Consider the following 10,878-nt stretch of genomic DNA (forward strand, 5'->3'; position numbering starts at 1 on the left):
TAAACAATTCAGACGGAGGGAGGGAGGAGTATTTTTGAACGAGGTTGGTCCCGAACAATTTATTGCCCAACAATAAATTTAGTGGTCAAACTATCTTCTTTTTTTTTTTTTGACAAAGTGGTCAAACTATCTTAATCGCAAATCCGTGCGAATTACTAAGGTAACAAATTCGCCGTTCAAACCTTGTAACTTTGCATCATTAATTCATTATTCCCACTTCCACTACCCAAAACTTGTTTATAGAGTATTTTTGTACGTCTACTCCACTCCCGTTCTAAAGAGACTCAATGGCGACACTGCTTCCTCTGCTAATGCTTTATTTCCTAACCCTAGCTTCATTCTCAGGTATCACTTTAACTAATCTCACGATCTTTTACACATCAAATGCTCACAATTTAACTAATATTTATTATTATTTTATTAGTTTGCGGTGAGCTTGTGTATGAAGAAGGCTACACCGTGACGACACTTCTCGACGGCAACAAAAGAGGCATCAATCCGTACTCTGTGTTGCCGTCTGATACGACGTCGTCTGATCTTATTGTTCTGGATTCTTCTGGAAGCGCTTTTTACACTCTCTCGTTTCGTGATTCCCGAGGTGCTCTAACTGATCACTAGTTTATAATTTTATTTTGTTGTTAAGTTAGTTGATTGAGTTGGTTTGGTGTTACTTAAATGTGAATTTTGTGTCGGGAGTGTGTGTAGAATAAAATCTGGATGTCGCGATAAATGTTTAGTAATGTTACGTAAAATGTTCGATGACTTGATACTTCGTGTGAAATTTGATTACAGTAGTATGGTATGGTATTACTTTCCGCTCATTAAAAGATATCATGCATTGTGCATTTTTAAGCGCTACGATGATTTTGTGATTTTCTTATGACACTTTGGGTTTATTTGATAAGAGTCACGGTTTTTGGTTATGGAGCACCTGGGTTTGGGGATATTGAAGACGGATAAAGTGGTTTTAGTAATGAATTGTGGTGTTTACTACTAGCACCATAATAATCATGTTGTACACGAATTTACATACAATAATATAGGTCGATGAAGAATGTGAGGTGCGGTTAAGTTAGTTGATTAAGTTGAGTCGCTTGTTAAGTGAATGCAAATTTTGTTTTGCGAGTGTGAGTAGCATAAGATTTGGATGTGGCAATGAATATATAGTAAATGTACTTAAAACCTCGATATGTTATATTTTAATATTATGTAATTAAATTTTGTAGTTTCAATCTGCAACTAGAGATATAATGCATTTTTTAACTTAATTACTTAATACTTGCTTAATTTATAAGATTTTCCGGTTCCAAAGTATTTGCTCCAAATGATCTGATGATTTTGTAATTTTTTGATGACAGTCCGGGTTTATTTGGGAAACCTCACCGTTTTCGCTTAAAGAATACCTAGTTCAGGTTTATGGAAGACAAATAAAATGTTTTTAGTAATGAATAGTGAAGTGTTGTGCGGTAATGGATGAAAAGAGGGGGTTAGAAGGAGAAATTATTTGAAAGCTCAGAATGTCATTAGTCCTGATTTTTCTCATTTGTACTATTATCGACTTTTGGATAGTTGGTCATTCTCTTGTGTACTCTTTATTTGCTATCAATGAAAAAGAAAGATAATCTTGATCCCGGAAGCCTTTTGCTGCCCCGTGTTTACTAATGTTTCTTAGATAACCATCCGATTGTTTTTCAAGTGTGATGAGTACTTTATAAGGGGAATACTACCATGTGTTAAAAATAACCAGTTGAGATGATCCTATATGTACATGAAACTGACAACCGTAGGATATTAGTAAACAATAGCATCATATAGACAAAGGCAACTGTAAAGTTCTGTAACAAATCAATAAAGTAGGTTTAAAAATTAGTCAGGACTCAGGACTGCTTACCATCAGGACAATCATTGCAGTAGTAGTGAAGATAATCATCTTCCCACGCCCCACTGGAAGATAGTGAACTGATTGCAGATCCAGGAAAATCCGTTGCTCCTTGAAGTCTTGATGATGCATACATTATAACTATACATATTGCTTGCGGGGCGAGGCCGCCCGGCCTCGAATAGGCGAGGGCTTCGCTCTGGAGCCTCCCTGCCTGCAGAAATGAATGGATCAGAAGGGGGCTGGGTTCTCGATTTCCGGGCCGGGCGGGAATAAATATTTACCGAGCACTGAAAAAACAGATGCTTGAAGAACCTAAGTTTATGAACTTAACACTACTGTAAAATAGTGCTATCTCATGCTTTTGAAATATCTCTGAATGAGAAGGTCGGGTCAATTTCAGCGAATATGGACATGCAAATGCATCATTACTAACATCCTTTTCTTAGAATTAAGTGTTACTCAGTAAGACGTATTTTGAAATCCGGTCGATCATAATGTAATTTACTAATTTGTCAAAAATCCAATAATGAGTTAATTATCACGTTATATCGAAAATAATAGAAGACTCAACGAAAGAGGCACTAATCTGTTCTCTGTTACCTCCTTATACGACGTTGTTTGATGTTCTTCTTTTCGATTCTTCTAAAAGTGCTTTTTACACTCTCTTGTTCCACGATTCCAAAGATACTCTAACTGGTCAGCAATTAATAATTTTATTGTGCTAAGTTAAGTTGGTGATTGAGTTGGTTTGATTGGTACTTGAATGCTTTGTGTTGTGAGCATGTGTAAAAAGAATTTTGGATGCGGTGATAAATGTGTAGTAATCAGTAATCATAGGTAAAACCTTGATGAGTTGATGCGTTGTATAATTATAAATTGGATTACAATATTATGTAATTAGATTTTGTCGTTTCGATCACCAACAACGATATGTTACATTTTTTTTACCTTGGATTAGTTAATATAAGATTCTCTGGTCTTCACTGAGCAGTTCGATGATTTTGTAATTTTGTGATAACCCTCCAGGTTATTTTAAGAAGACTTGCCAGTTTTGCTTATAAAGCATCTAGATTAGGTATATATGAAAGCCAGATTCACTGTTTTTACTTTTTAGTAATGATATGTGAGGAGTTGGGTGGTTATGGATGAGAAGAGGGGACATAAAAATGGAGAAATTATTCGAAAGCTTAGAATGTGATTAGTCCTTTTGCTTCTTTTTTTCTTTTCATTTTACTTTTGTCAACTTGGGGATAGTTGTTGGGTTATTCTCTTGTTTACTTCTTCATTTTCGACGAACAAATAAGATCTCGATCTCCATAAGCCTTTTTTCCCCTCTGATGGGCATGTTTCCTTGATAATCATCACATTCATTTTGTAGTGTGATCAGTATTCTATAAGGGAACATACACATGTAATTATGCGTATTCTAATTAATCATGATACGGCTTTTTTGCAGAAGGTGTGATTAAGAAGTACTCAGGCAAAGGCTCAGCTGGATTTTCAGACGGTGAATTAGATTCAGCAATGTTTAACAAGCCCAAAAGTTTTGCGGTTGACTTGAAAGGGAATCTGTATGTTGCTGATAAGAGTAATCATGCTATAAGGAAGATCAGCAAGTCAGGTGTAGGATATATACACATTCTCTATCTTCGCGCACGTGTCATTTTAAAGGGTGTGTGTGTGTGTGTAAATAAATTATCGTTCTTCCTGAATATGTAGGTACCTATGCTATTTATCTAAAATAAACAATATGTGTGACTAAAGATGGTTTAGTAGGTAACTAGAAACTCTAGCGTTAGACAAAAATAATTAAAGATGATTGTGAAAAGCATGATAGAGATAGTTGTTTCTTATGTGTTTGATTAACTTACCACTTGCGTTTTGTTGATAAAGACATTGTTGGTTTTTGTTAGGGTTTTCAAATTCTTGTCTATGCATTTCTCTTATTTTTTATCAGCTTATTTCATTTAATGCTTATTGTTGTATAACAAAATCTATAAAAATGTCAATTTTTAGGTGTAACTACTATTGCTGGAGGTTATTCACAAAAGCCAGGCCATTCAGACGGGCCTGCAAGAAATGCATCATTTTCAGATGATTTTGAGTTGAGTTTTATTCCTGGAAGTTGTTCTTTAGTAATTTCTGATCATGGTAACAAGTTGATCCGCCAGATCAACTTGAAGGCGGAAGATTGTTTAAAAGATTCACCATCTGGTAAGCTTTTTAAGGTTCTGTTGCATAATCTGATAAATACGATAGCTCCGAGAGAAAAGTATGGTTATGAGTTGATATTTTCCTTGTATAAAGATTAAGAAGTCAACAGGTGGCCCATGCGAGGGAGATCTGATGTATACCATGCTTTCAAATAAATATTAATTGTAAATTTTTATAAAATGACAATTCCTTTACTAGTATTTATAGAGAACTATTCATTTATTAAATAAGTGTTAACCAAAAGTAATATGATTTATATCTATTACAACATCTAATATAAGGTTTCTTGACTTAACAATCAGTACTTAAGAATGTAAGGGAGTATAAGAAGAAGTTTTTTTGCTAAAAATGCTGTAACTGATTACATTAGTTTTTTCAGTTCTAGGAACAACCTCAGCTTGGCTTCTGACTCTGGCTTTGGGAGTTTCATGCCTTTTCGGATTACTTGCTGGGTTTTTCATTCACCCTTATGTTGCAGCCTATGTAAGATTTTTATTACGTGTATTCTGTCCGACATAAAGCTGATTATATACACCATGTTTAACAGAATTGTATAGACAGGAAGGTTCCAGCAAACTTTGGTACACCGGGACATGGAAGCATTTCCTAATCAATCTGGGGAGGGGAGCAGTGATACTTTGCTTCGACACCAAAAGCGCAATTGCTAGCTCAACAATGTGTGCCTTTCTGAGGAGGCTCACTAGATTGTGCATGTCATATGTAACACTAATGATTAGCATTCAGAAAGTAAAGCCCAAGAAGCACTCGCCAATTTATGTTTCTTTGATAGATAATGACTTGAGTTGCACTACGATAACTGAATCCCAAGAATATGCTGATCAGTTGCAAGACTTGGTTAGTTTTGATGGAAGCATGAAATCACCAGATATATCTCCTACGTTAGATAGTTCATGTAACAATCTCGGCAAGATCGATAAAATGATACAGGGTAATCTAATCTGTTTCTCGGACCAGACAGACTCAGTAGCACTGCCTCAACTAGTTGCAAACTGTTCCAGTGCTGTCAAGAGAAATCAGAGTAAAGGCGACAAGCTCCTCTAATGTAGTATGTGATTTCTATCATTAGTCTTTTATGGGATATCTGAACCCTGAAGTGTTTTTTTTGTAAGACTTTTCTCCAGCATTTGTAAACGTAAATATGATTTGCTTGTATGACATTGCTTTAATATATAAATCATCCTGAAACTACTATGCACAAGTTCTAATGTTGGCATTTGAAATCCAATTTTTACTTCCTGAACAAGCATTTCTTTTCTATATTATAATGAGATTTTTTACATCCTCACTTGCTACAGTAAATATACTGTTAATGAGATCACCTGTCTAATATAGCAAAATTTTTATAAATTACTACTCAAATATCGAGATTATTTAATTTAACAATGTTTAATGTAAAATACATATGGTATGTTGGTGCTGATTTCTTTTTAGTAATTTATATTAGGTTTTAAATGTATTCCTAGAAAACTTTCTGCTTTTGCCCCAAATACAAATTTACATCATAGTTGTTTTACCTATAATTCCCATTACAAATTGGATTCTGACTTGACAAGAAAAACCTGCTTTTTACCACATTATATACACTCCTATACCAATTTTCACGAACACTGCGCTTGTCAGTTGTCATAGAATCAAGGAGAACTTGGCGGATTTTCAGCGGAGCCTGGCCGTGTACTCGAAACATTAGCAAGCCACTGGAGCAGCTCCTGAACTTCAAAAGTATCGTTGACATAGTACTTGGCCTTGCCAGGCTTCTGCTCCACAGTGCAAAAAAAAATTTCCGCAGATGAAACAATTTTCAAAGTATCTTCATCTAACCAATCATCTCCGATGCAGAGGATGAAATCATGGACCTCGCCATTGCCAACCATTGTCGAGATCACATAAACTGTGATGAAGTCTTTGCTTATACCCTACATATTTTAGGTTGCTTTGTTAAGTAAATTATTGTACAATGCACTAGGAAGACCGGAAGGAGAAGAGAGACGCGTACATGTGGCTTAACCTCAACAATATATTCTCCCTTTTAACTTCTGCAGATTTATTTGCAAGAACGTGCTTTAGATGATCTGATAACTCCTTTGACTACAAGGATCCGAACCAAAGCACTTTCCTTGACTTCGATGGTGGAACCATCTCTGGTACAGATGCATTATACATTCAACCATCACCTTCCACTCTAGATCCACAACCAAACTAGATACAGCGGAAATACAAAAAGAAAATGTGTTCGACATGAAATTAGATTATAAAGACTTTTTGTGTCATTATAATAGTATATTCAAGTATTATCTACATTCATTATTTAATTTCTTATTTATTTACATGTTTGTTATTTGTACATAAAATATTTGACAATTTTTTTGTATCAATTTATCTGCAAGTTACTAAACGTTCTTTAGTCTAATTTATGTATTTTAAAAGAATATTATTGTGTGCTATGTTATAATAAGTTTGTCTTCACAATATTCACGTTTTAATTTGCATTATTAAATAAATTAATAAAAAATGTCTATTATTTTTATTTTAGTTATTTATTATTTTAAATCTACTTTTTAGCTTGGTCTTGCGCTATATTCTTTCTGATGTGTTTAAAAATAGATATTCAAATAGACATCTAATAAAAGTAATATAATATTGTTGAGTGCTGACCATGCTCTTTTATACGAGATTATGGCATTGTGACGTTTTACCATAGTCATAATTTTCTTAACATATACACGACAACGTAATAATAATTAAATTATTATATACTAGTTATTTACATACGACAATTAGATTTTGTACGATATTATGACAACATAAATATTTACGTCAGCAATAATTTCATTGAATATATATATGCATGTGATAATATAAAAATAACTAAATTATTTAGTTAGTTGCATTCAATTTACATACGACAATAAGATTGTATATGTAAGAATAAGATGATACATGGACGTTGATCGTCTTTATATATAATGAATAATTCGGCAAAATGATGTAATTAATAAACAAGTTTTTAATAGATAACAAATACATAAATTATTAACCCTAACAAATATATACAACAATATGATAATATACTGTAGATGATAATGCAATAATTATCATAAGAGTCACATTATTAATTATGTTAGTATATAATGAACAACCTGACAACAACGACAGTATCACATTAAATTTTTAGTTAATTTGTTAAATAATTTTTTAATAGAAAACAATCGAAAAGATTTGTAACCCCTAAATATTTAATTCTGAAAGATAACAATGACGTTAATACTCACATATATGTATAGTTAATAATGTGAAAATCCCTAGTATTAGCTCTAAAATATATTTATGTTATTTGTTTTTAGCTAAAGTCAAAATATAACACATAGCAAGTAATTAACATTGTATACACATAAAGTAGTATATGATATTTCCTGACAAAAAAGAAAAAGTAATATATGATATTTTGTTTTATTAACCATATATCACATTATTCTATAAGAAAATTAAGATTATTATAAATTTATGCTACATTCGAGATAAGATTGGATGGGTAATTTTACTCTATGATCGAATTAGTCAAAATTATGCTTAGTAACAGTATCTAATAAGATTAGCCTTTCTATAGTTTAGTACTTTTTCCACCCTTATTTTGTTGTATCTCTAAAAAAATATTGGATTTAAATAGTTATTATTGTCATGTTTCATTAAAAAGTTTAATAAAATTTCCAAAGCCTGCTTCTACATTCCTGTTTATACTATTCAATTTTACAGCTAGTTATGCATGCATTATTACTCAATACGATAACTAGGAGCAACTATGAAAAAAAATGTGTAACTAAATATTATTTAAGTATAAAAATATTTTCGTTAAAAGGATCAACTAAATAAGAGTCCTTGACGGTTAATATTTACCGATTTAAAACACTTGTAAAGTCTCGATCGATATACGTATACATTCTATCTCTAACTCCTATCGGTCTCATTTGTTCATAATGTGGTAGCTACAAAAAAAGATAAAACTGAATTTAATGTAGAGTCACAAATGTATTTAGCATGTAGTTTTATTTAAGAAAGGTTGTACAACTATCAAATATAATGAATGTTGTTTCTTGGTAACTCCCTTGTCTCCACTTGCTCATTTCCTTTTCAACGTTTCTCATTCATATCTCTATATATGTATCTCAATCTCTCTATGCATACACACACACACAAATTTACTTTATGTATACATAAAACTAATGCATGATATCTGTTGTGTATCAATCAATTATTTTTTGGTTGGCAAATACATTCAAATTTTGGTCACATTTTGTAACATGTCACTGGATCCAAGATACATATCCGAAACCGATGACAATATGTCACATGATTGACATTTTGTAATCATTACGTTATTGAATTTGTTGAAGTTTATCCTTATTTTCAGATGAAGTATCAATTAATTTAAACTTTAAATATGTTTAGTTTCAAATAAATATACATATTTAATTATTTAAATTTTTAATTTTCAAAGAAAAAACAAATCTTATGTATATAACAGAAATGGATTAGATGTAAGAGGATTAAAATAGTTTGTTTAAAGTGCAGAGTATACACAATAAATGAGTTCGTCTTATTTTATCTATAGCATGCATCACTATTTAGTTGAGAGTCTTACAGCTTGAAATTTATTCCTAACTTTTATTTTTCTCGGGTTTTCATCACAATCTCTAGTATTTCAAACTGACATCACTTTAATAAGTTAACAAAATCTAATTTGCAATGCCGAATCGCATAATTGTTATCTACTTCTACATTCCTGTTTATAGCATTCGATTTTACAACTAATTACACATGCATAATTATTATTACTCAATACAATAATTGGGAGCAACTCTGAATAAAATGTGTAACTAAATATTATTTAAGTGTATCAATATATTCGTAAAAAGAATCAACTGGATAAGAGTCTTTGATGGTTAATATTTATCCATTCACAACACTTTGTAAAATCTCAATCTATATACGTATACATTCTATCTCTAACTCCCATCCATCTCATGTGTTCACAATCCGATAGCTACAAAAAGGAGATAAAACTGAATTCAATGTAGGGTCAAAAATGTACTTAGCATGCAGTCTCATTTTAGAAAGATTGCAACTAGCAAATGTAATGCATGTTGTTTCTTAGTAACTCCCACTCTCCACCTACTCATTTCCTTTTCAACGTTCCTCATTCATATCTCAATGTATTTCAATCTCTCTCTGCATGCATATATTAGATATACTTTATATGAACATGTAATTAATATAATATCCGTATTTCAATCTTTTTGGTTGGCAAGTACATTTAAATTTTGCTCACATTTTGTATCATGTCACTCGACACAAGATACATATTGGAAACGGATGATAATATGTCACATGATTGACATTTATGTAATCATTATGTTTTTGTATTTGTTGAATATAAACCTTATGTTCACATTAACTCTCAATTAATTGGAACTTTAAATATGCTCAGTTTCAAATAAATATACACATTTAGTTGTTTAAATCTTTGATTTTCAAGGAAAAAACAGATTTCATGTATGTAAAGATAGATATGGATTAGATGTCAGAGGATTAAAATAGTTAATTTAAAAAACAAAATTATAACCTATGAATCTATACATGATAAATGAGAAATTTCGTCTCATTTTTATGTAACATGTATCATTAAACTGTTTAATTGAGAGTTTTACAACTTGAAATTTAACCCCGACTTTTATTTCTCTGGGCTTTTCATCGCAATCTCTAATACTTTCAGCTGACATCACTTGAGCAAGTTAACAAAATCTAATCTACAATGCCAATGGCATTATCGTAATAAACTTGAAAACAAAGGGCGACTAGACTAAGCAAACACCTCCACAAAGTGTATAAAAGCACCCCCTACCCCCCTCAATTTCTTATCAACAAAAACACATTTCATACTTTAAGGTAATTGAGATAACACCAGCATATATAGTTCAGCTACCTAAATACTTGTGTACAATATTAAACTTGTTGTGTTCTAGCTTGTTTAAGCGGCTGAAATTTAGTGATCATGATCATGTCATTTTGACTTTACGATTCGAGTATTGAATTCATAACTATTAATCGTGTTTTCTTGTGTTTTGTTTTGCAGGAGGTTGCTGATCTTCGCTCAGGTGAGTTGAAATTGTTGATCTTGTGGAGTATATAGTTTGTCGTTTGATGATACGAATTTTGGAGAAACATTTTGTAGTTTTTTTGTGTTTTTTCATGATAATTTGGTAATATACACACGATTGATGCATTTGTTTTGCAGGAGCTAGGTTTTTGATTTTCAGTTAAAGGTGCGTTGAGATTGTTAATTATATGTAATACGGTTCGATCATTATAATTTGTACAATGCAGTAATTTTATGCCTCATTTCGGATGAAACTCTCTCGTGTCCCAGTGTTTTACTCGTGTTGCTGCATGTTTCTTTCAGCTTGTAGAGGTTCACACCTTCTGACATGTGACAGTGATATGCATGCATATATGGAAATTATCTGTGTCGAACTCGTCTAGCTTCTGCTTTTGTGTTCATCTTTCCATGACAAATCATGTTTTCCATATAAGTTATGATTATAAGTATAGAGCATATCATCATCAATTAACATGGCCTATAGTATAATAATCTCTTCGAGTTTTAATTATGTTGCAGTTCTGTAGAAGAATTTCTCTTCAAGCCATCAGATTTATTTGTCTAACTTTGGGAAGCTCTTGTGTATTCTTTTTACAGGATATAATCGATC

At 32.0% G+C, this 10,878-nt stretch overlaps 1 protein-coding gene across 2 annotated transcripts; it reads left to right on the top strand.

Moving 5' to 3' along the window:
• The first annotated feature begins 186 nt into the window (after nucleotides 1-186).
• On the top strand, nucleotides 187-5,308 carry LOC108200682 (uncharacterized). 2 transcript variants are annotated; one of them, XM_017368921.2, is made up of 6 exons: nucleotides 187-345; nucleotides 425-598; nucleotides 3,339-3,503; nucleotides 3,899-4,096; nucleotides 4,476-4,579; nucleotides 4,654-5,308. In XM_017368921.2, the coding sequence occupies exons 1-6, from the start codon at nucleotides 288-290 to the stop codon at nucleotides 4,762-4,764; spliced, it is 810 nt and encodes a 269-aa protein (XP_017224410.1). In that variant the 5' UTR covers nucleotides 187-287; the 3' UTR covers nucleotides 4,765-5,308. The 2 variants fall into 2 exon arrangements, with proteins under 2 accessions (XP_017224410.1, XP_017224408.1); XM_017368919.2 differs by having other exon boundaries at nucleotides 4,658-5,308.
• The last annotated feature ends 5,570 nt before the right edge of the window (nucleotides 5,309-10,878 follow it).

Source organism: Daucus carota, chromosome 9 (genome assembly GCF_001625215.2).
Source record: "Daucus carota subsp. sativus chromosome 9, DH1 v3.0, whole genome shotgun sequence".
NCBI lineage: Eukaryota > Viridiplantae > Streptophyta > Magnoliopsida > Apiales > Apiaceae > Daucus > Daucus carota.